The sequence below is a fragment of the Coffea arabica genome, chromosome 5e (assembly GCF_036785885.1).
Source record: "Coffea arabica cultivar ET-39 chromosome 5e, Coffea Arabica ET-39 HiFi, whole genome shotgun sequence".
In the NCBI taxonomy this organism is placed as follows: domain Eukaryota; kingdom Viridiplantae; phylum Streptophyta; class Magnoliopsida; order Gentianales; family Rubiaceae; genus Coffea; species Coffea arabica.
Window position 1 is genome coordinate 44,453,906 of NC_092318.1, and position 26,292 is coordinate 44,480,197.

Genomic DNA, 26,292 nt, shown 5'->3' on the forward strand with positions numbered 1-26,292 from the left:
CGTTTGGATATATGTTGTGCAGTCCTGATTTTTTAACAGTCTTGACTATAACCAATTGTCACATTTGTTTAGGTCTGATGCTCAACTTTTGTTGTCACATGAATCCTGTTAGAGAAACATGCTCGAATTGAATGTGACAATAGAAAAATGTTTCATTGTTACACGCTTGAATATTTACTGTTTCGATTTGGCAAATGTTTGGGAAGATATGATTTTTCTTAGTTGATTTAGTTATGGTTATCTTGCTGCTGATTTAGCTGCACCATCTGTCTTTTTTGTTCGTTTTTTTTAAAATTGTTGCCTGGCAAGGGAAGGGAGGGAGGACATAAAGAGACGTTTTTGTGGGGTTTTGTTGGGGGGGGGGGGGGGGGGGTGGGGGTGGTTTCTATGCCTCAGTCTATTCTGGAAACAGAAATAGAAGTGAGGTAAAGTTAAGCATTCAGGTTTTAGAAACATGTTGGAAAATGGCTTTAGCGCTAAGTATAATTGGTGCAGTTAGGATGCTTTAGGGTTGAAAATCGTGCTACTTACATATGATGATATTTGCCTTTTTCTTTCATTTTCTGATCTTGTCGTGTAGAAAACTTGAATTTGTTTCTTTATTTTAGGTGAGATTAGCAATCTTCAAGCACTCTCTAAAAATTAATTTTGAAGCCAAATGAAAGACATGAAATTTTGTGTTTTCTTTCTCTCTCTCTGTTTTTTTTTTTTATCCAAATGCAGGATTTAAAATTCCTCTTGAATCTTTATCTCTTTTTTAAACTGCAACAACTTTTTCTTTTTCTTTTTTGTTTTTAAACTGAATTTATGTGCTGCCAGGTAGAAAAAGTTCTGCTTTGATCAAGTAGAGTTTTACGAGCATAAAAAATTCGGCCAGCAGTTTATTCTTGTCTTGTACAAAATTTGATTTTGTTTCTTCATTTAAATAGAGATTAGTATACTTGAAACACTTTTTCATAATTATATTTAGAAACCAAAAGAATGTCATGAAAGGTTGTATTTTCTTTCTTTCTCTTTTTCATCAAAATTTAGGATTTAAGAATCCTCTTGAACTTTTATCTCGTTTTAACAATGCCACAACCTTTTTCTTTTTCTTTCTTGCTTTTTGACTGAATTTATTTACTGCTACATAGAAAAACTTCTTCTTTTATCGGGTCGTATTTTACCAGCACTGGCTTTCAACTGCTAATGTTAAGACTGACGAGTCAATCAACCATCTTCACTAATGCCTCTTGTAGAAATGATCAGGACATCTTGTAAAAGAATGGAAAGACAAACCAGAAGAAGTCATATCCAACTTACAAAACATAAACTTCAAGATACACGAGACCGGGGGCGGAGCCAGAAAAAATTCTCAGTGGAGACAAAAACAACACTAAAATTTTTTTACCTACTCTTTTTCTAGTATTTTAAGTAAAAAAAAAAATTCACCAACAAGTTGAAATGAAATAGTTTTTTGTAGCTTACTTCAAATGGAACTTTGTGGCATACATATCCTTTTAGAATTTTAGTTCATGAACCAATTTATAGGACCAAGTAATTCTTTCACTTTCTTTATAAGAAAATTTTAGGAGACACTTGAAATTATATCAAAATTCTATGGGTACTATAGGAATGTAAGGGAGGACAGTGGGGGCCCATGCCCCTAATGCTCCCACCTAAATCCGCCACTGCATGAGACATGCACACCTTTATAACAACCTCAAGGATGGAAAGTACTATTGAAGATTAACTAGTTTTTAGATTTTAATTTTAACAACATCTTATCTGATAAGTTGTATCAAGTTATTTGATTTATTATTTGAATTCTAGTTTGATAGATTTTATCCTGTAATTTGATTTTTAGTTTGATGGGATTTTAGTTTTGTATCTATTATCCTTATAGGACAACTTCTATATAAACTCTCAACAATGTCAATAACATTGGAACACTATAAATAACAACATCATTTTGTAAAATTTATCATGGTATCAGAGTAAGATGCATATTTTTGTGTTGATCTTTTGCTCAAGATTGATTCTTCACTTAGCTTACAATATCATAAATTGGTCAAAGAGAACTAGTAAATAATGAGACAACATCTAATGCTATTGATTATAGTTTTCCCTATTATCTTCGTGCACTTGACTATCAGAATGTTGTAGCAAAATGGCTATCTTTTGGTAGATTTTCAATCCCCTTCATGGTTTCTCAATTTGGCAGTTTTTCTCCTTCTAATTTATGTCAAGGGTGATTAATTTATATCATAGACGGCTGTCTTTTTCTCGATAGTGTTTCCCATCCTTTTTATGAGTGTAATATTGCAAGCTTCTCTTGAGAATGTGTACTTAATTCCTTTGTGGAGTGTTCATTTTTTATTTTATGTTGCAGGGTAGTTACTCCCACTTACAATATTTCCAATGAGTTACACAACATTTCAATTAATGGGTTTTATTCCCATCAAAATATATCCCTTTAATATTGTGCCACTTCTTCACAATCATCAATCCTCCTCATTTTGAAGTAATATCGAGAATCAATGACATGAAAAGGTTTAACACAATCGGCCATGATTGATCAATTAGTTTTTAATTTTAACAACATCTTATTTGATAAGTTATTGTATCAAGTTATTTAATTTGTAATTTGAATTTTAGTTTGGTAGCATTTTGACTTGTAATTTGATTTTTAGTTTGATAGGATTTTGTTTTTGTATCCATTATCTTTGGACAACATCTATATAATCTCTCAACAATGTCAATGACATTGGAACACCATACATAACAATATCCTTTTCTAAAATTTATCAAGTACAAAAGAAAGGACACTCAACTAGAAACCAAAACAGATTATCTATAGCATCCTTCTAGAATCTGCAATTGACATGGACTTTCAAACAGAAAAACGGACAGTCTTAAAGTTATCAAAAATGAAACAGAAAATGAGAAACTAAAGCAAATGAATGTTGCAGAAATTGCCGGAGACTGTATATATTTATGTTCATATTTCTTCACAGAAATAGCATAGTGGTCCATATAATCAACCATATAGTCATGCATTAGTTTGTGAAGCAGTAATAAACAACGCCTTTTTTTGCATTCCAAAATTTTGGGATCCTTATTAATGAGACAATTAATATGAGACAAAATTTTAGCTTCCATATTAATGAGACAATTATCTACTTTGATCCATTTGGAGCCTTTTTTTTTTGGAGCTTTATGTTACAATTGCTAAGGCAGAATATTTCTTTTCTTATCTGCTTCCATCCTATAGCATCTTTAATCACATATCTTGATGTTAACGCTTCTAAAATTACATAATTTTGGTAGACAGATTTTGGATATTTACCTGATCTCATTCTTTTGCAATGAAGCTATAATAACAAAACAAATTAGAAAAAAGAAAAAATAATAACTACACTTGTCACATAATTTCATGTGGTAGAGTGGCTACACTAACAATCATGAATTATCTCTCCTTCCCATAATGCTTGGGATGATCAAATAATGCTGATTTTTTTTCTTCATGATAGTTTTTCTTTTCTAGTAACATAAAAACTTTAGTACTTGCCTGTTTGGAACATTTAGAAATATCTTGCAGTTCATACTCAACTACGCTATTTTATGAAGGCATCCAATCGAACTGCAGAAATCAACTGTCTTCTTGTGTTTAGTCAACTTGCTTGCTTGAAATGAGGGTTATGTTTTACCTATACTATTAAAGCACTGATTGGATTTCTTTAGAAGATGCCAAATCCTCGGTTTCTGAATGTATACTTATTAAGCCCTAGAACACTTCTATATTTCGCTCCTTTTCAAAGTTGAAATTAGTGATGAAATCTATTAAGTGTGTCTTTGTATCCGACATAAAAAATTTTACAAAGAAATCTTTTCTTGTGGTTGTTATAAATATAGTGGGTTTAAGTAACTTTAAGTATTTTAAGGGCAGTAACCCAAGTGTTGTATGTACCAATCCAAGAGAGTTTTAGGGGACCCATGCCCTAGCCTAAAAAAGGTTTAAAAGAATAAGTTATGGGCCTTTGGGCTGTTAAGTATTTTGCGTTATTTAGACTCTTTTGCGTTTTCAGTTTTAGGAACCATTTGGGCCTAGGAATTATTTTCTAAGATTTTGTACTCTTTCTTTTGTATTCTTTTTCTGTTATAGTAAATCTGCTACTCCTTCGCCAATGGACATAAGTCAATTTGACTGAACCACGTAAACTTCTGTGTTTCTCTGTTTCATTTATTTTGTTATTGTCATTATCGAGTTGAGTTGCCAAGAATCCTGTTATTCTCGTTGGTCAAATTTTTTGGGATCAAACCTAACAAATTGGTATCAGAGTTTCAAGTTTCGGGTTCTTAAGGATAATAACAAGTTTTGGGCGATACAGAGAGTGAAGAAAAAAATTTTCCGTTGGAGTTCAGTTGGATTTTGGAGAAGAATTATTTGGCTCATTGGAACTCATAGAGGATTAAAATTATTTGGCTCGTTGGAACTCATTGAGGATTTTGTGAAGAAGGTAAAGAAAGATTACTATGTTCGTGTTTTTAGCCCATTGGGATCTGTTGAATCTTTTGTGAGTTTTGACCTGTTAGGATCCGTTGAGTCTTTTGCATCTTGGTTTGTTAGTGGCTCGTTGTGATTTGTTGGAACTTTTGTGGTTCGTTGAGATCCATTGGGACTTTTATGGAGAAAGTGGAGTTTGTTTGCTATTTGTCTGATATTTATCGATGTTGGATACACGTCAAGACGGAGATTTGTTAAGTGTGTTTTTGTATGTCACATCAAAAATTTTATAAAGAAATCTCTCTTTGTAGTTGTTATAAATATCATGGACTTAAGTAAATTTAAGTGTGCTAAGAGCACTAGTTCAAGTGCCATATGCACCAGTCCATAAGAGTTTTAGGAGACCTATGCCCAATCTAAGAGGGGTTTTGGTTAAGCATCAAACCAAAAGAGCAAGTTATGGATTTTTGGACAGTTAAATATTTTGTATTATTTAACTCTTTTGCGTTTTCAATTTTAGGTGCCATTTAGGCTTAGGAATTATTTTTTAGGATTTTGACCTCTTTTTCTGTTATAGTAAATCCGCTACCTCTTCACTTGTGGATGTAGGTCAGTTTGACCAAACCACCAAAAATTCTGTATTTTATGTTTGATTTATTTTGTTATTATTATTATTGAATTGCCAAGAACCCTATTATTCTTGTTGGTCAATTTTCTGGAATAAGACCTAACAAAATCTAATCAATACTTGCTATAATGTCACTTTTTGCGATGTTCCAATACAGTCCATCTTTTTCATCTTCAGTCAAACTTATCTTGGAGGAACGTTGATTTGGAAAAAATAGGAATATTGCCTCTTTGTGTTATGTTTGGCCTTGAAAAAATTTGGTGTACCTATAGCTTTGGAACTTCAATTGGTAAAGCTTTTCCTAAAAATTGCTGGCTCTACATGTATGCTCGTGAGTTTTTTAGTATTGCAAAAATGTTGCTCAAGTTGCAATCACTCATAGCATATCAAGCATTTACTGGTGCAACTATATGAAGAAGTCGAGTAGAATGCATATGTTGTCTTAATTGGATTAAACAATCTTATCCTTGAAACCATTCTTTCTTTTTAATTTTTTTCCAAATATTACGTATTTTAAGATCTTAATAATTAAGTGTAGATCATATGAGCAAATTCTGTGCGACCTACGTGATAGCAGACATACATACCAAGTATGATATGATGATTTATATAATTGTGGAAATGTAATGAGTATGATACTGTGATCTATCATTAGAAAAAAGATGATAAGGTCACATAGAATTTGTATGGAAGGATATTCTTTAACCGACTTTGTGGCAAGATAAAGCCCAAGAAAAGGAATATGTTGTGCTGTCAGATGATCGCTATAGATTTAACCCAATTCTAGGAGTTGCGATTAAAGAAATGAAGAACGGAATTCGAAGAAATAGGGTTGTATTAGTAGTATAGGAAAGGAATAGAAATGAGTTACAAAGAAGTTCTTTCGCAATCAAAAGGAAAATTGAATCCAATTCCCTAGCTTATATATTTTCAGAATCAAAAGGAAAATTGAAATCTATCTCTGTCTTCTCCAATTCCCTCGCTTATATATTTTCTGCTTGTAGAAGTTACAACAAATTGTCAATTAACAACCCATATAAGAACCATGTAATTGACTACTATTTTTACCACCTTTCATTTTGGGCTCGGCCCATTATTGATCTTGTGTCCACAATTGGTCTAATGTAGAAATGTAAGGTAAAAATAGAAATGCACTGCATCATATCCTCCTCTCAGACAGTCCTCGTCCTCAAGGACTAAAATCAGGAAATTGCTGCTTCAAATTATACCAAAACTCCCAAGTCACGTCTTGAGGAAAACTATTACTCCACTACATCAACACCTTAGTGGCTGGAAATTTGCCCTGTTTAACCAAACACTAATCAAGGATAGCTATTGGTTCCCTTAAAAGTTGTCCTGTGTAGTGATACTTGCAAGAATATTAGCTTGAACAGGATGAGAACCCACATGCTTCCTCAGAAGAGATATATGAAACATAAAGTGAATCCTGGCATGATAAAAAAAAGTTGTGGAACTTTCTCAGTTTTTAATCCCAGCCTTTGGACTACATCAAGGTGCACAAAATTGTGGAAACTCCCACAATCAATAAAAATATTGATAGGTTTCTTTCGCATATGGCCATTGATCCTCATAGTAGAAAATCTAGGTGTAACCATATTAATCATGGCATTTATTGAGATATGAGCCCATTGCCCTTCTTCTAATTCTTCCAGTTCCTCCCCAAATTGCTCATCTCCTTCCTCATGTTTGCCATCTCCTCCCTCATCATAAACTTCAAGTCGGTACAACCGTTGTTTTTTGCACTTATGACCCATTTCATACTTTTCGTCGCACAAAAAACATAGACTTTTAACTCTTTTCTCATTCATCTCGGCACTACTCAGTTGTTAGTAGGTTTTTGTTAGGTTCAGGAGTAAAGAGTTGTGTCCCACATTGGTCCGAGAGATGGAGAAAGAGCGGTTAATATGTACGTGAGGGCCCCAAGACCTAATAGCTTAAGCTTTTGGGTCAGAATTGGGTTTCTGACTTACATATTGGGCTTTTTGGTGAACTCTCTCGAGATGTTTCTTCCTAACAAATTGGTATCAGAGCTTCAAGTTGTGAGACTGGGCTACTCATGGGTAAGTGGATTCTTCTCGGAGTTGGATTGGTGAAAATTCTCTTCTTGATGGAGGATTGAAGTGCCAAAGTGCTAAGGAGTTTGGTTGGTGTTAAACCAGGTGTGCCATGGGATTGGCAGTGGGTCCATGTTTGGGAGAAAATGTGACCTTGGTGATAAAGGTGGGTTTGCATTAAGTATTAAAGTGGGCTAAAAAAAAGGGCTTGTAAATTTGGGTTTAATGTGGGAGGTACTCATGAAGGGGGAGATTTGTTAGATTCATGAGTAAAAGAATGTGTCCTACATTAGTCCGAGAGATGAAGAAAGAGCGGTTAATATGTACGTGAGGGCTCAAGACCTAATAGCTTAATCTTTTTAATCAGAGTTGGATTCCTAACTTACATATTAGATTCTTTGGTGAACTCTCTCGAGGTGTTTCTCCCTAACAGTTTCTTGATCCAAGTACCCGAATGGCCGTCATTGTTAGGCCCAAGTAACGCTAGCAGGATCTAAGTTGGTGTTGGTGTGAGAACTCGAAAATTTTCTTATTTTCTAGGTTTTATTTTATTTAATTGCACGCCTTTTCTATATTTTCTTTATTAGAAAAATTTTTTAGATAATTTTTATGAGTAAATATAGTTTTAAAATCATTTTTCTAGTCCAAGTTAGCTTTTGAGATTTTAGGAGTGTATACCGGATATGGGACCCGCAAGTGCGGTAAGTGCGGTAAAATTCGGCCAATTAGGTTAAGTTTTGTATACATGGATTAATTTACCAGGTGTTGAGAGATAATTAGAGGTTACTCAGATAGATTAACATTGGAGAGACAAAGGGATAGGTTTAAACTTAAAAGGTGACAAGTGTCACTTTGTGACTTGGTCTTGGACTTTGACCATCTTACCACATTTACCAAATAACTAGAAAATTGACCCAAAAAAATCATCTTCATTTCAAGCTTCTTGGCCGAGCTCTTCAAGAGAGAAAAAGAAAGAAAGTTTCAACATTCATCTTCCATTTCTTGCACAAATCTTATAATCCAACCATCCAAACTTGAAATTTCTCCATAAAAACCCTTAGCTAAGTAGTATTGAGTTAGTTGGTGAAGTGGTTTGGAAAGAGGAGGTGCTAAGTTACTTCTTTTCTTGAGGTTGCAAGGTGAGTGGCTATGGAATGCTTCTTTTGCTCTTGATAATGTTCAATTAATGACTTGTGCTAGTTAAAGAAGTAATTTTGTGAAAGATTTCATGACTTTTGGTAGAGATTGATGAATTTTTATTTTTATTCATGATTTTTTTGTTTTGATATGATTGGAGTTGGTTGGCCATGGATGATAGCTTGGTATGGTCTAAAATGGTACTTTGGGGTATTAATTGTAGTTATTTGCGAAAAATTTCCGCTTTGTACGGAAAATTTCAGATTTAAGGTTTTGAATTCGGGCTTTTCTAGGGTTATTGTGGAACTCTTAAATTGGCTTTGTTTAAAGGGTATTACAACCCTAATAAGGTGTATTGAATGGCATAGGACTTGTACTTGTGGTTGGGGGTTGTATTGGTTGAAAATGAATGGTGAATTGTAGGTTGGAAATCTGAATTTTTAAGGAAAAATGTTGTCCAAATGTTAGGTTCATATGATTTCTTGGAGTTGGGTTGCTTAAAGTGTTAATTAGTGACTTTGGGGTTGTCTAAACCCTTAGCCCCGCGTATTCCTTATATTACTTTCAAGTTCTATTGACTTTACATTAGTGATATGTGGTTTGGGTTTATGACTCGTATTCGAGTCTCATTGTGTTTCTTGAATATTTTAGGGCGTGCCGGTGACTCAAGACGCTCGTTGGGCGGAAATTTGTGAAATCCCTTTTGTTTGATGGTGAGTGTACTACTCACATGATTGTTACTTCATGGTTTTGTGATACTTGAAATCTATGATTTGAATGCTTATGTATACTGCTAAGATTGGTTGAGACGAGGGTGTACTTTACAACTCTCGCTCTATATGGCTTATGTGACTGTTTACTGTATCAATTGAATGTCTCTTGAATATACTTGAACTGGTGTCGTTTGGACGTGTATCAAACGACTTTTACTGTTTACTCTGAGCTCAACCCCATCGGCTGTCGATTGACTCGAGCCAGCAAGGGCATGGTCGAGGAGATTGATAAGTCGTGGGGACTGTTTCTATAGAATCATTGGGTATGAGACTCTTGATTCCGGTATACTCGAGTATTATCATATTGAATTGGTTGGAGTTCGGGCCCGGTAGGGGTATGTGAGGTGGATGGAAATTGGAGAAAGTAGGGTCTACGGTATTGGTTCCTCTTTAAGCGTTGACGGATAGTTAACAAGGCAAGATCAAGTACGGTCAGTGTGGAAAAGGGCTCTTGAGAGCCGTCCGTATCCTTTTATTGTTATTAAAATGTGATGTTAGTTCGGCTTACTTGTTGAACGTATTTGGATTGAGCAATTTTGTGCTTATATGAACTTTACTGATTTGCATGAGGGTACCTCATTGGGTGAAAGCTCACTCCATTGCCTTTGTTTTCCTTACAGGGATATGAATACCTTTTGGGGAACTGTGATTTTGAAACCGAGTTGAACTAGTTTAATATTCTTTTGTATAACTCCTCGATGGGTGAAAAATCTTAAATGTATTTTGATTCAACATTGTCTTTTGAGTTGTAAATTTATAACTATATGTGTATAAACATGTTTGGCAATGTTCATGTGATATTTTAGGTTGTAAAGGTTCAATTTCAAGGTTTATATGATTTGTTGGTAATCGGTTGGGTTTCGGACAGGTTCGGATTTTAAACGGCAAAATAAAAAATTTTGGCGGGAAAGGACACAGGGGAATCCGGCTGTAAATCCGACAAGATATTGGCCGGATTGCTGGCCTGATTGCCTTGGATTTTTTTTTGAATCCGGGCAGTTGGTCACTGCCTCCAATCCGGGCAAGAATCCAGTCGGAAATCCGGCCAAATTTCGGCCGGATTGTGACGTAGCCGGCACTGTTCATGTGCGGCTCCGATTTTTCATTTTTTACTTTGTGATTTTTGTTTCGTTTGAGCGCGCTAATAACTTCCGGAATGTTTTAGACTATATATAAGCGTCATAGTAGTCCTGGCGAGAGTTGGACAGGCAGTCCGCTAATCCCTTTGGTACGCCTTAGAGGAAGGTGGGGCTGTCACAGGTGGTATCAGAGCTTAGGTTAGAAATGACCTAGGCAAGTTTAAATTTTGTTCCTTAGAACCTGTGTGAGGGAAGTGTTAAGGTACCGTTAAGTGTGATTATGTTTACATTGTCTAAGATATGAACCCTTTTACTATTCTTGTAGGCCATGGCTGGAGTTAGCGGAAAGGGCGGGGGTGAACCGCCTCAGAGACGCCTCGTGTGATTGACTATCAGGAAAGGTCGGGAGGTCCGATTCGACTTTGGTATACCGCCAGTCGGGCCCGTCGTTGTAACCGTTGTCAGAACCACTCTTACGTCGATCACGTGGTCGTGATGGTGTTAGGCGAACAGAGGGGACTTAGGCGAGCCGCCGCCAGGGATCACACGGAAATATTTAAACTGAGGGGCATCACGAGGATGCAAGCCGACCGGATAGGGGAGCTCCGAGAAGACATAGCTATGGAGCAAGAACGCACTAATGCTCTTAGGGAGCAGTTGCAAGGGGTCAACCATCGTCTTACCAATGTCATCCGGGAAGTTAGAAACCGTTCTTGCGGCATTATTAACGAGTGTGAGGCGCTAATCCAATGTGTAATTGGCGCCAATGCGCAAGTGGAGGCTTCTAGTGATGGAACCTCTGGAGAAGAGAGCACCCCTAGTTCTAGCCAAGGGGGAGAGTCTGTGGCCTCCGTAGGGAACTAGGCTATAACTCTTGCGAACCACTTTTGATTCCATGGGAACCGTAGATCATGGAAAGAACCCTTAACTAGCCGTTTTTGTACGTTTGGACTAGCTTTGTATATATAACTTTTGATGACGTCGTTCTCTCATGGACTTTCTTTGTTTGTACTTGACTGACTGTTAATGTGTGACTTGTTTGACACTGATGTATGATATGTGTATATGTCTTGATTGTGAATATCTTTTGGTTCCTTACTTAAATTTACCGTTCTCTTTAATGTTATATCTACGTTTTACCCTAGATCGACTAAACTCCACGGAAGGCACCCGTAGTGGACGTGGTCATGGTCGCGGAGTTAGGCAATCCACGACTGAAGGGGGTAATAGGGGAGCCACGTCTAAACCAAACCTTGAACTTAGGGTTGATCCAAATGTACAAGTGGCCGCAGCCATTGAACGAATGACCGACTTGTTGGCTGATGTGGTGGAGCAACAGGATCAAAACCCTAATCCCAACCCTGAAAACTCTGGTAATCCTGTGGAAAGCGAGGACAGGGCTCTCGAGAGGTTTCAGAAGTTTCTTCCACCGAAATTTATTGGGGGGCTGGACCCGGATGTGGCCGAGAGATGGCTAGAAAATATGGTAGACATCTTTGCTGCCCTACACTACACGGAGGAAAGGCATGTGACTTTTGCTGTCTTCCAATTGGAAGGGGCGGCCCGTTCTTGGTGGACCGTCATACGGCAAAAGTGGGAACGAGAACAAATGCCCAGGACATGGGTAAGTTTCATGAGGGAATTCAACGCCAAGTTTTTCCCTCCTTTGGTTCAGGAAAGGAAAGAAAACAAGTTTATTCGGCTTCGCCAGGGGACCCAGACTGTCGCCGAATACGAGAGCCAATTCACGCGACTGTCCAAATTTGCACCCGAACTCATCATGACAGAACAACGAAGCATAAGGCGTTTTGTCCAGGGTCTGAACGTGGAGATCCACAAGGATCTAGCGGTAGCCCAGATTAACGCCTTCAGCGATGCCGTGGAGAAGGTGTAACGAGTAGAGAATGTTAGGCTACAAGTGAGAAACTTCCAGGCGAAGAAGCGAGGATTTCTTGAAAGCAGTTCTGGACAGGGGGATAAAAATATTCCCCCCAAGTTTCGAAGGGAGACTGGAGGAGGAAGCATGCCGGGAATGTCCCGAGGGGGCCCGTCACGAGGTGGCCAAGTTGGGAGAGACCAAAGAGAAGGTTTCCAAAGAGGCTCGGCTTTTGCATTCCGTGGACCCTGCAGGTATTGTGGAAAGCCAAATCATGCGGAGGACAATTGGTGGAAGAATGAAGGAAAATGTTTGCGCTGCGAAAGTGCAGACCACCAGCTTGTTACTTGTCCAGTTCTAGCACAAGATGGAAAGGGAAGCCAGCAATCAATGAGGACTAGTTCCGAACCGGCGAAGGTGGAAGGGACCAAACCCAAGGTAGCGGCTCGAATGTATTCACTGGAGCCACAACAGGTCCCCGATTCTTCTGAAGTTGTGGAAGGTACGATTCCTGTATTCCACCGATTTACGAAAGTCTTAGTAGTTCCTGGTGCTACCCATTCATTTGTCAACCCCAATTTTATGTGCGGAATAGATATAAAACCTGCTAGTTTACCCTATGATTTGGAAGTTAGTTCTCTTACGGGGGATCATCGTTTGAATACTAGTATGGTTTATAAGGATTGCGAAGTCTGGGTAGGAGAGAGAAAGTTGTTAGGGGATTTGATAAGTCTGTCCACTAAGAAGTATGATGTATTCTTGGGCATGGACTGGTTAACCAAGTATAATGCTCAACTTGATTATAAGAGGAAGGTGGTAGAATTTCGTATGCCTGGGAAGGCAACCTTGAGGTTAGATATAAGGGGTAGGTTGGCCTCATTTGCATTAATTTCGGATATTCGGGTTAGGAAATTATTAAGTAGAGGGGCACAAGGGTTTTTAGCCTTTCTAATCAATACCCCCACCGATAAACTGAAGGTAAAGGATGTGCACGTGGTGAAAGAATATCCGGACGTATTTTCTGATAAGTTAGTAGCCCTACCTCCGGAGAGAGAGATAGAATTCAAAATTGAGCTATTACCAGAGACGTCACCTATCTCTAGAACCCCGTATCGGATGGCACCTGCTGAACTCAAGGAATTGAAATTGCAGTTACAAGACCTTTTAGAGCGGGGTTTATTCAAGAGAGTGGGTCTCCTTGGGGAGCCCCTGTGTTGTTTGTGAAGAAAAAGAATGGGAGTTTGCGGATGTGTATAGATTATCGGGGGCTGAATAATGTAACGGTTAAAAATAAGTATCCACTGCCCCATATTGATGAGTTGTTCGACCAGTTGCAAGGAGCAGTGGCCTTTTCGAAATTAGATATTCGACAGGGATATTACCAATTGTTGATTAGGAAGGTGGATATCCCAAAAACTGCTTTCAATTCGAGATATGGGCATTATGAGTTCGCGGTCATGCTTTTTGGACTGACCAATGCCCCTGCCGCCTTCATGGATTTAATGCATAGGGTTTTTAAACCCTATTTGGATCGACTTGTAGTTGTCTTTATTGATGACATTCTGGTTTACTCAAAAACTCGTGAAGAGCATGAGTAACACTTAAGAATCGTCTTGCAAACCCTAAAAAAGTATCAGTTGTACGCCAAGTTAGTAAATGCGAGTTTTGGTTGGAAAAAATTTCTTTCTTAGGGCATGTAATTTCCCAAGAGGGGATCTCGGTTGACCCAACAAAAGTAGAGGCCGTGACTGATTGGAAGAGGTCAGAAAATCCCACGGAGGTTCGTAGTTTTCTAGGGTTGGTTGGGTATTATAGGCGTTTCATTAAAGACTTTTCTAAACTGACCGGTCCTTTAACCGACCTGACGAAGAAACATGGTCGTTTTATATGGGATGCCAAGTGTGAAGCGAGTTTTCGGGAGTTAAAGAAAAGATTAACCATGACCCCGATTCTAGTTTTGCCAAACGGAATAGACGATTTTACCGTTTATACCGACGCTTCGCGAGAAGGTTTGGGTGTGTGTTAATGCAAAACCGGAATGTGATATTTTTTGTCTCTAGAAAATTGAAACCCCACGAGCAAAACTACCCAACCCACGATCTGGAGTTAGGCGCAGTTGTTTTCGCTCTGAAAAAGTGGAGACACTATCTATACGGGGTAATTTTCGAGGTTTACTCCGATCATAAGAGTCTTAGATATCTCTTCTCGCAAAAGGAGTTGAATATGAGGCAGCGACGGTGGATGGAGTTTCTGGAGGACTACGACTACACTATCAACTACCATCCGGGGAAAGTCAACGTGGTGGCTGATGCCTTAAGCCGGAAAGCTCAAGTAGCGGAGTTAATGATTAAGGAGTGGGATTTGTTGGAATCGCTTTGTGAGTGAAAACCCTGTCTGGGAAGTCAAAAGGTGATTTTTAGTAATATTAAGGTAACGTCCACTCTATTGGAGCGAATTAAAAAAGCTCAGAAGGAAAATTCTATGGTACGGAAATGGGGAAAGAAAGGGGAAAAAGGGGAATTGGCCGATTTCAACTTTAGTCCCGAGGGCATTTTGAAATACCGAAACCGAGTGGTGATGCCTAAAGATGAAATGTTAAAGAAGGAGATTTTAGAGGAAACTCATCGGTCCAAGTATACGATCCATCCGGATAGTAGCAAGATGTACCAGGACCTAAAAGAAGCTTATTGATGGGACAACATGAAGAAGAAAATTGCTCAATACGTGCAAAAATGTCTCATTTGCCAACAAGTTAAGAAGGAGCATAAAAAACCATCTGACTTGTTACAACCTCTTGAGATACCCGAATGGAAGTGGGAAAACATCACAATGGATTTCGTTTCAGGTTTGCCGCGGATGCAACGAGGACATGATGCCGTTTGGGTAATCGTGGGTCGGTTAACCAAATCGGCCCATTTCTTGCCGGTAAGCATGAAGTATTCCATGGACAAACTGACTCAGGTGTATATGGACGAGATCGTAAGACTACATGGAGTTCCTGTGAGCATCGTTTCAGATAGAGATCCCCGCTTTGCGTCTAGATTTTGACAGAAATTTCAAGAGACTTTGGGGACTAAACTCAACCTAAATACCACTTATCACTCTCAGACGGATGGACAGTCGGAGCGAACAATTCAAACTCTCGAGAATATGTTAAGAACCTGTATTCTAGACTTTGGGGGTAGTTGGAACCAACACATGACCTTAGTAGAATTTGCCTACAATAATAGTTACCACTTGTCGATTCAAATGGCCCCATACGAAGCACTTTACGGGAGAAAGTGCAGGTCACCGATTTATTGGGAAGAAGTCGGCGAGAGAAAGGTTCTAGATCCAACGGCTATTCCATGGATGGAGGATGCACGAGAAAAAGTCAAGTTGATACGACAAAGACTCCAAACAGTTCAAAGCCGACAAAAGAGTTACGCGGATAATCGAAGAAAGGATCTGGAGTTCGAAATTGGGGACCATGTTTTTCTTAAGGTCACACTATTACGAAGCGTCACGACGGGTAGAGGAAAGAAACTTCAACCGAGGTTCGTCGGACCTTTCAAAATTCTCCAGAGAATTGGAAAAGTAGCGTATCGACTTGAACTACCATCAAGTCTGTCCAGGATTCACGACGTCTTCCACGTCTCGATGCTTAAGAAGTATTATCCTGACCCGTCTCATAACTTACAATCAGAGGAAATTGAGATAGATGAAACACTCACCTACGAAAAAAAACCTGTACAGTTGTTTGACCGAAAGGTTAGGGAGCTCAGAAACAAACAAATTCCTTTGGTGAAGATTTTGTGGAGAAATTATGGGTTATAAGAGACTACCTGGGAGGTGGAAGAAGAAATGCAAAAGAAATACCCTGAACTGTTTATGAATTAAGGGGAGAAATTTCGAGAACGAAATTCTTTTAAGGGGGAGAGAGTGTGAGAACCCGAAAATTTTCTTATTTTCTAGGCTTTATTTTATTTAATTGCACGCCTTTTCTATATTTTCTTTATTAGAAAAATTTTCTACATAATTTTTTATGATTAAATATAGTTTTAAAATCATTTTTCTAGTCCAAGTTAGCTTTTGAGATTTTAGGAGTGTATACCGGATATGGGACCCGCAAGTGCGGTAAGTGCGGTAAAATTCGGCCAATTAGGTTAAGTTTTGTATACAGGGATTAATTTACCAGGTGTTGAGAGATAATTAGAGGTTACTCAGATAGATTAACATTGGAGAGACAAAGGGATAGGTTTAAACTTAAAAGGTGACAAGTGTCACTTTGTGACTTGGTCTTGGACTTTGACCATCTTACCACATTTACCAAATAACTAGAAAATTGACCCAAAAAAATCATCTTCATTTCAAGCTTCTTGGCCGAGCTCTTCAAGAGAGAAAAAGAAAGAAAGTTTCAACATTCATTTTCCATTTCTTGCACAAATCTTGTAATCCAACCATCCAAACTTGAAATTTCTCCATAAAAACCCTTAGCTAAGTAGTATTGAGTTAGTTGGTGAAGTGGTTTGGAAAGAGGAGGTGCTAAGTTACTTCTTTTCTTGAGGTTGCAAGCTGAGTGGCTATGGAATGCTTCTTTTGCTCTTGATAATGTTCAATTAATGACTTGTGCGAGTTAAAGAAGTAATTTTGTGAAAGATTTCATGACTTTTGGTAGAGATTGATGAATTTTTATTTTTATTCATGATTTTTTTGTTTTGATATGATTGGAGTTGGTTGGCCATGGATGATAGCTTGGTAAGGTCTAAAATGGTACTTTGGGGTATTAATTGTAGTTAATTGCGGAAAATTTCCGCTTTGAATGGAAAATTTCAGATTTAGGGTTTTGAATTCGGGCTTTTCTAGGGTTATTGTGGAACTCTTAAATTGGCTTTGTTTAAAGGGTATTACAACCCTAATAAGGTGTATTGAATGGCATAGGACTTGTACTTGTGGTTAGGGGTTGTATTGGTTGAAAATGAATGGTGAATTGTAGGTTGGAAATCTGAAATTTTAAGGAAAAATGCTGTCCAAATGTTAGGTTCATATGATTTCTTGGAGTTGGGTTGCTTAGAGTGTTAATTAGTGACTTTGGGGTTGTCTAAACCCTTAGCCCCACGTATTCGTTATATTACTTTCAAGTTCTATTGACCTTACATTAGTGATATGTGGTTTGGGTTTATGACTCGTATTCGAGTCTCATTGTGTTTCTTGAATATTTTAGGGCGTGCCGGTGACTCAAGACGCTCGTTGGGCGAAAATTTGTGAAATCCCTTTTGTTTGATTGGTGAGTGTACTACTCACATGATTGTTACTTCATGGTTTTGTGATACTTGAAATCTATGATTTGAATGCTTATGTATACTGCTAAGATTGGTTGAGACGAGGGTGTACTTTACCACTCTCGCTCTCTATGGCTTATGTGACTGTTTACTGTATCAATTGAATGTCTCTTGAATATACTTGAACTGGTGTCGTTTGGACGTGTATCAAACGACTTTTACTGTTTACTCTGAGCTCAACCCCATCGGCTGTCGATTGACTCGAGCCAGCAAGGGCATGGTCGAGGAGATTGATAAGCCTTGGGGACTGTTTCTATGGAATCATTGGGTATGAGACTCTTGATTCCGATATACTCGGGTATTACCATATTGAACTGGTTGGAGTTCGGGCCCGGTAGGGGTATGTGAGGTGGATGGAAATTGGAGAAAGTAGGGTCTACGGTATTGGTTCCTCTTTAAGCGTTGACGGAGAGTCAACGGGGTAAGATCAAGTACGGCCAGTGTGGAAAAGGGCTCTTGAGAGCCGTCCGTATCCTTTTATTGTTATTAAAATGTGATGTTAGTTCGGCTTACTTGTTGAACGTATTTGGATTGAGCAACTTTGTGCTTATGTGAACTTTTTTTATTTGCATGAGGGTACCTCATTGGGTGAAATCTCACTCCATTGCCTTTGTTTTCCTTACAGGGATATGAATACCTTTTGGGGAACTGTGATTTTGAAGCCAAGTTGAGCTAGTTTAATATTCTTTTGTATAGCTCCTCGATGGGTGGAAAAACCTTAAATGTATTTTGATTCAACATTGCCTTTTGAGTTGTAAATTTGCAACTATATGTGTATAAACATGTTTGGTAATGTTCATGTGATATTTTGGGTTGTAAAGGTTCAATTTCAAGGTTTATATGATTTGTTGGTGATAAGAGTATATTTTACGTATTTTTAGTGTGCTTTATTAATTAGTTTTGGTGTGTTTTATTTAATTTTATAAATAATTAACTAAGATTCTAGTGAAAATATGCATTTTGTGGTTAAAGTGTGAAAATTGCATTTCTATTGATTTTTATGGTAAAAACTTCATATTTTGTAGGTTTAATGATTCAATCATCAAATGAAGTGCATTGAGAAAATATTTGGATGATTGAAGATGGATTAAAATGGTGAAAATAAAATATAAAGTGTAAAAGGAAAAATGCAATTTGAATCAAGAAAAAGTCAGCTTTGACAATTCAGACACATTTTCGTATTTTGACTATATCTGGAGCTACACAGATCGGATCAAGGTAATCTTGGTACCATTTTGAAGCTAAGAGATATATCTACATTTGGTGTGAAGACATCAAAGTCCAATTCGGCTGTTTTCTTGGTCAAAATGTCAAAATACAGAAGTCAAAGTCTGCTGCTGAGAGCTGAAAACGCGGAATTGACCAGTCAGTGGTATTTTTATCATATCTCGGTCTAGACAGCTCCAAATTGGATGATTCTTGAGGCATTGGACAGCTATTTCAATGGACTACAACTTCTATGTTTTGTACAAGAGCTAATTCAGCCGTCATCATAGAGAAAATAGCAGTTGAAGTAGCCAGATTCTGGTCAGAAATAGCTGCTGGTACAACCTGTTTTCTCCTTCAACAATTTACAGCTATGGATGAACGTATGACAACCAATTAGCAGCTGTAAAAGGGATGTTTCAAGCCTCATTTCCTGATTGCATTGATCTATATATAGCCATGGATTTGCAGGATTCAGAATAACTTGGGAGAAGGCTAGAGAAACTCACCAAAAATGTAGTTTTCACTAGAGTTTCCTTGGTTCATTAGTATAGTATAGGTAGAGTAGTTTATCCATCTTGTATTTGTAGTTAGATTTGGATAAAGATTGGAGGAGCAAAGATGAAGAGGTTGATCTCATGTGACAAGGGTGATATCTCTTCTACTACTTTCTCTCTTTTATTGGATTTCATGTTTAATTATAATACAAGTTGGCTTTGTGTTTTTATTATGTTTAGTTAAAGTTTATGCCTAGAGTTATGGTTGAACTTGCTATATTTTGTTAATGATGTTTATTTGGTTATTTGGTCATATTATTTTGAGCAAGATATTTATCACTTTTGGTTATCTAATCATGATTAACTGGCCATTAATTATGATAATCTTAAGGTGTTAAGTATGCAATGAAAATTGGAATTTAACACTAGTTCAAAGAAGTGATAAGCCTAGGGAGTACACTCACGAAAGTAGAGGTGCACCTATGCGGCTTAAGTGACTTGTTTCATGTAATTTCATAGAAGAAATGAACTTGTAGTTAATTTCATAACCACGAGAGTAGGTATGACTTAATTACAAGTATAGTTGATTCACTACGAAAGTAGGTTTCACATACATTAGGAAATTACGCCATAACTAATCAAGATAATAGCATTCACTTAACCGATAATCTCATTTGCAAGAGTAGTAAGGAATTCCATATCTCTAGGAGTTTTCTAGTGTTATTTTCTTAAATTTTATATTTGTGGTAGTCTAAATAATAAAGGAGTTTGAAAACATCGGTAATTGCATTCTTCCCTGTGGGATCGACCCTTAATACCCTATACTCGCTCACGATTCGTATACTTGCGATAAATCGCGTGTGGGGTATTTAGGAATTTATAAATGTAAAACTTGATTGGGATGAGCTTAATATTATATGTATACCCCGCGCACGTCAGTTGGTAATCGGTTGGGTTTCGGACAGGTTCGGATTTCAAACGGCAAAAGAAAAATTTTTGGCGGGAAAGGACACAGGGGAATCCGGCCAGATCTTGGCCGGATTGCCTTGGATTTTTTTTTTTGAATCCAGGCAGTTGGTCACTGCCTCCAATCCGGGCAAGAATCCAGCCGGAAATCCGGCCAGATTCCGGCCGGATTGTGATGTGGCCGACACTGTTCATGTGCGGCTCCGATTTTCCATTTTTCGTTTCGTGATTTTTGTTTCGTTTGAGCGCGCTAATAACTTCCGAAACGTTTTAGACTATATATAACCGTCATAGTAGTTCTGGCGAGAGTTGGGCAGGCAGTCCGCTAACCCCTTTGGTACGCCTTAGTGGAAGGTGGGGCTGTCACAGTTGGCAACAAAGGTTAAGTTATTCTACTTGTGAAAGTTCTCATAAAACTTGAAGGCGGCAATAAGGATGAAGAGTTTGGTCTGGAAAGAAATCTGCTTCTCTAGTTGGCATGATTTAATTTGGGTTGTTCTAATTTTGCTAAAGCATAGGCATGCTAAAACATCTTGAGCATGAACATTCTCATCCCAAGTTGAATTTCAGGTTAAGCGACTCAAGAAACAACTGATCACTCTAGCACTTCTACTTAATTCAGCAGCCTCCTTGATATGTACTCCTCCCAAGTAGGTAAACTCTTGCTCAATTTGGTCCTCATGAACACCTGATTCCATTAGAGTGCTTCCCTTTCTAGATTGATTGCCACCATTTTTACCTTTTGACTACTCCAATGTTTGGTACACTTCAAGAATTGTTCACTTTTATAAAGTCATCCCCAGAAGTCCTCCTTAACAAATTTGGGAAAGTCAAGTTGGGAGAATTAGTAGGAACCTGGTATCCCCTAGATTGCGGGTCTCTGCATTCTTCTCAGATGAACTCCCCTACCCCTCATGAGTTTTTTGAATCAATGATTTCAAGGCATGTATATCTCTCTCAAACTATTCACGTTGCTCTCTCAGTATCATCTTGACGTTTTCTTCAAGTTTTTGATGATCTTGTGGTCTGGTGTTATCCACCATTGACTGAATGTCAACCACACCTCTAATACCGGATATTGCGTTGGTAGAAGATTACTATAGATTTAACCAAATTCTAGGAGTTGCAATTAAAGAAATGAAGAATGCAATTTGAAGAAATAGGGCTGTATTGGTAGCATAGAAATATAGGAATGTAAGGGAAAATAGAAATACTCTGCATCAGAATGTCGATTGACATGTATTGGAATAGCAAGTGATGAACTTGCTTGCTGGCATATAAATATGATCAAATTAACAAAACCATGAGTGAAATATTGAGATTGTCATCATCTCTTGATCCACCATAGTTTTGAGAGATAAAAAAACTTGAGGATATGATTATTAATTTGAATTAAGAGCATACTTCTTGGAATGATTCTTTTTATGTAACAAAATCAATTATTCGGATGATTTTCAAAATTTGGTCCCGACTTAGTATTTTTATTTTTTCACAAAGTCCTTAAAGACAATGGCTGAAGGCTTTGTTTTGGCTCTAAATTCTACTATTCATGAGATTTGCGGGGTTCATTATTAGGCATACGGAGTATAGGGTCACAATATACATACATAAATATTCATATACATATATATATATATTTCTCTTCAATCTGGATGTTGACAACACTATGCATGGACTACAAGCAAGCACAAGCATCAAAGAGGGCAATAGGCTTTGTCATAATTTCAGCAAAGGATGCTTTTTAAGCTTGTGCAGTTAGATGCTATCTGTTAGCATTTAGCATTCAACAAGTTTTGGTCCTTTTTTGTAACTAGTAATAACTCACGTGTTTTGCACGTGAATATATTTTCCCAAGATAGAAAATTTTTAATATTCTAAATTCTTGTGCAAAGCTTTGATTATTGGCATAAATATAAACTAAGAAACTATATAATGAATAAAATTAAGGAATTCGTAGTTGTACAAACGTTTATTGTATACAAAGTAATTAAAACTTTATTATGTATTCTACAATTTTAAAAACTTTGAAAATGGAAAATTATCATATTTAAACTAAGTTCTTGGTATAATATTGATGAAGAAACCATATAATAAACAAAATTAAGCAATCGCCATTTGTACAAACTGTTTATTATATACAAAGCAATTAAAAATTTATTGTGCATATCACAATTATAAAAACTCTGAAAATGGAATATTATTGTATCTAAACTAAGTTGTTGCATATTTTATTTGGATTGTGATAGCAAAAAAGGGACAAAAAGGGACATTTTTTATGTTGTGTCAAACCAGTGCATGCAACAAAACTTGAGCAAAACAATACTAAAACATTCTGATTTGCATATAGCAATTTTTTATCAATTTCAGTAGTTGTAAACCTTTTTTTTTATATAATTATTGATAACTTCTCTTGGGAGTTTTCTTAATCATATGACACAATGTAGTGAATTAAATCATTGGTTTAACCCCTTTTTTATATTAACTATTGATAACCTTTTGTCTTATTATTAATCGCGATTTTCTTCTAAACCAATATGTATATACAATATAGTTAAGTTTAATTATCATGCATAACAACATAATAATTGGAGATAATTTTAACACATACAATAATTGAAGATGAGGAAATAATTGACGAATATAGTTGTAAATGGGCAGTTTTTAATTTTAATTACCAGCATTTTTGGGATGTAGTTTATTGAAACCTTTTATTTTTCTTATTAGTGTCATGATTGAAATGTAATAATGCTAATTAAAAGACGTGACAGTAATTTAGGTATAATAAAAACTAAAATCAAAATATATTTACATTCTTATACTCTCTATTACCGGACTCATCATACTTTTTTATATAATAATGATAATAATTCCTGCAAAGATAAGCCCTTGCAATACAATAGAATTTATAGGCACTTGTCATAGGCCTAGAATTGTTCATTTTAGTTCCTTTATCCTTTGAAAGATCTTCTGGGAACAAAAGATATTAAAACTTGCCCTTGTGGTTACGTCGGGAACAAAAGATATTAAAACTTGCAAAACTAAGCCTAAAGGAGAAACACCTTGGTTGGCATGTAAGGTTGTTTGCACTTTGCATCTCTTCACATAATGAGATATGACTTAAAACACACTTCAAGACGGCAAACCTGTTACAACTTTTCCTATTACACTTTGCTGGTGTTCTCTTTATGCGCGGATAGATTGGTAGTCTACTAGAGCATCTAGCCCAATTTGAAACTAGACAAAGTTGTAATTCAACATTGATTTTCATATGGACTAGAAGCAGAGTCTTGATCAAAAAAAAAAAAAGAAGCAGAGTCCACACCAGGATATAGATATGAAGTCTGCCATAGATCGAGTTGCTTATCCTAAATTTGAAATGATTCAAGGTCCTTAAATTAATGGATCAAATAAGGAATAGCCTCGCCTTGACACCCTTACCCCGGATTCACTGTTAGCTGCCTCGAAAACTGATGGTCAGAAAGCCTTGAAATGGAGGTAGAAGAGAACACTAAGGCGTGTTTCGTTAAGGTGGAATGGATAAATGGTAGAGGGTAGGCACACTTTCCGCCTTCAGTAGCATGACATTTGGGTGCCAGCTAGAGATTCCTTCAAGTAATCGCCCACTGTCGGGTAGTAGCAGCTTCATTGTCCTTGTCTTTGGATGGATTCGAATGCTGGACCAGAGAAAGGTGATAAATGAGCATTTGGCTGATGCGAAATCAATGGGACTTCCTACAAGTAGGGCATCACCTCCTACTTTTAGGTCAATTGGAGACAGACCGACCTTATCATCTTCTCCATCTGGCAACTGGCCATTTCACTACCACCCATTTTGAGTTCCATTTCACAGTCTTTTATGCACCCTTTGCAAGGATTAGAGTGCCATCCTTTTGCTTGATTAGATTGCAGGTGTCAACCAAACTGGCTACCGTCTCAAGGCTGTGGGTCTTTGGAGCTCTTTTACTGAAACCTCTCAATACACTCATTGTTACATTATTTCAATTGATACATGTCTCCTGCATCAGTAAATAACAATTCGTGTTTTGAAACATCTTTTTGGTCCATATATTTTGAGATATTTGTCAATTTAAGAAGTTTGATGACTATTTTGGGACGTTTTATCAATTTAAAAAGTTATATAACTAGGAGATATGTGTATAACTAGAAGACCCCTCCAAGGCAATTACTATTATGTATATCTACAGTGACAAATATCCAACTATATATACAGAATTACTCCTATACAATGCTTATAAGTTGATTAAAGATTTTTCTTTTTCTTTTTTGCTTTAAACTTTCTAAAGTTATATTTTGTTCATGTAGGAACTAATTTTGCATTTTAACAACTCTAAAATAATTGTACTATAGGAGAGACATCTAAAAAAACTGATTTTTTAACAAGATAATGTGGGAGAAGATAATAATTTTTTCAATAGATAGTGGGGCGATATCAAGGAAGAAAGATCATTTACAAAATTGAGGGAAAATTTATGATAAAAACTTAAAAATTAGAAAAAATTTCAAACATTATTGCTTTGACAACAGAAAAGGAGAAAGAAAAATATATCAATTAATACTTGGACCCCAAATCTCCTTGAGGTCTCTAACAAAATCATGATAATTTTGAGACTTGATAATCGTTAAGACATTGGCCTGAAACGCACGCTGCACGATCTTCACAAACCTATTTTTCACTCCTCACGACATTACCAAAAAAAAAAAAAAAGGGAAAAAGCTTGAAGCTTAAGAGACATCAATAAAAGTTGGAATATAACATGGAGTGGATATTTCTGTTAAGGAATTTTGGGTCCAATATTGTCTTTTCCTTTTGCAAAGTTTTGTAACAAAAAAAAAAAAAAAGAATAGATAAAGTTGATATCTTAGCCCTTATGAAGTGACCAGCTACAAACGAATAGTACAAAAGAACTTGATTGGTCTAATTAATTTTTTTTGTCATAACAGCAAAACAAAATAAGTAATTTCCTTAGAAAACTTCTAGGTGGTAGATTTCCGTTATTCTTCAAAAAAAAAAAAATGAAAAAGTTCCAACACCATAATCACAAATATCTCCATACATATTGTTTTATTCTCAGATCTTTACTCCAAAAATGTACCATAATGTTTCAAAAATGAACAAGGCAAGGTGTATAGTCAACAAATAAATATGTACCTACATTTCCTCTTATGATTGTTATTATTTTTTTTATTCTAAATCTTTGAAGATCATTGTATATCTCAAATGCTGCGATTTCCAAAAACTTGATGAGTTTAAATGTTTTGTCGATTCCCAGATTTCCATAACCAGGAGACAGATAATGATTAGCAAGGATGAAGTTAGAGAACATGAATTATCCTCACTCGAGTGAACTGTTCTTCAGCTTCCTAGCCCTGCATATATTTTGCATACATTGCTGCACTTGGATGGATGTAAAAGTCATCAAGATCGAAACTCCTTATCTTTCAATTTTTCAGGTATCATGGTGCAGGTATGGAAACGATGATGAAAGCTTTGAAATCTAGATATAGGTGGAGGCCGCAGCCTCACATATATGCAATGGGCTAGTGAAGATTTCCTGGAAACTGTTATTCTGCCAAGCTCGATGATTTTTGGGTAGCTGGAATTGGAGTTAGTTAAGAGGTGGTTTGGATTGTAAATTATCAAGTGTTGTTGAAGAAAAAACTACTATAACATTTTTAGCATATAATATATATAAGGTAAAAAGATAATTAAAAAACATATAAAAGAAATATTCACGAAAAAACGTAAACTTTTTTCAAGAAATAGCTATCCGAATAGGACCTAAGCTTTCAAAACTGTTCTCCAAGGTGACTCGTCTTCGACTTACCATTGACAAAGTTGAGGTAATTTCTTTCTTTACTGGGATCAATACTACAGATTCTCAGCAATATGCATCTTCTTAAGTTACAAAATATTGCAGACAAACATGGCATTTTTTCTTTTACTTAAAAAAAAAGTACATCAGTCACATAATTTCGATTTCCTCGAGCTACACACTAGACTAAATATACCTCCTAGACATAATGCTTAGGACTGCCATCAATACCTTCCTTTTTTTAACCCTTTAATCATTTCTCACACCCTTTTCACTTTTAATTATCATCCACAGAATTCGAAATCCAAATTGGAAATATATATATATATAATCAAATCCCAAAGCCATTCTCCACTTTGGTTATATTTTATTTTTTTAACAATGAAATTTTGCTTCAGTAATACACATTATTCT

General features: G+C 36.7%; 1 protein-coding gene across 1 annotated transcript; it reads left to right on the forward strand.

Annotated features, from left to right (window-relative positions):
* Positions 1–11,481: 11,481 nt before the first annotated feature.
* Positions 11,482–14,439, forward strand: LOC140007055 (uncharacterized). The gene is made up of 5 exons (XM_072049753.1): positions 11,482–11,802; positions 11,995–12,066; positions 12,112–12,556; positions 12,755–12,905; positions 14,250–14,439. The coding sequence occupies exons 1-5, from the start codon at positions 11,482–11,484 to the stop codon at positions 14,437–14,439; spliced, it is 1,179 nt and encodes a 392-aa protein (XP_071905854.1).
* Positions 14,440–26,292: the final 11,853 nt, after the last annotated feature.

What these genes read in the sequence shown, in the direction of transcription:
- LOC140007055 (XM_072049753.1), top strand. Translation starts at nt 11,482, where the DNA reads ATGACCGACTTGTTGGCTGATGTGGTGGAGCAACAGGATCAAAACCCT. An exon ending in AACAAATGCCCAGGACATGG is followed by an intron (nt 11,803 to 11,994) that starts GTAAGTTTCATG and finishes CGTTTTGTCCAG; the next exon opens with GGTCTGAACGTGGAGATCCA. An exon ending in CCTGGGAAGGCAACCTTGAG is followed by an intron (nt 12,906 to 14,249) that starts GTTAGATATAAG and finishes TAAGAGTCTTAG; the next exon opens with ATATCTCTTCTCGCAAAAGG.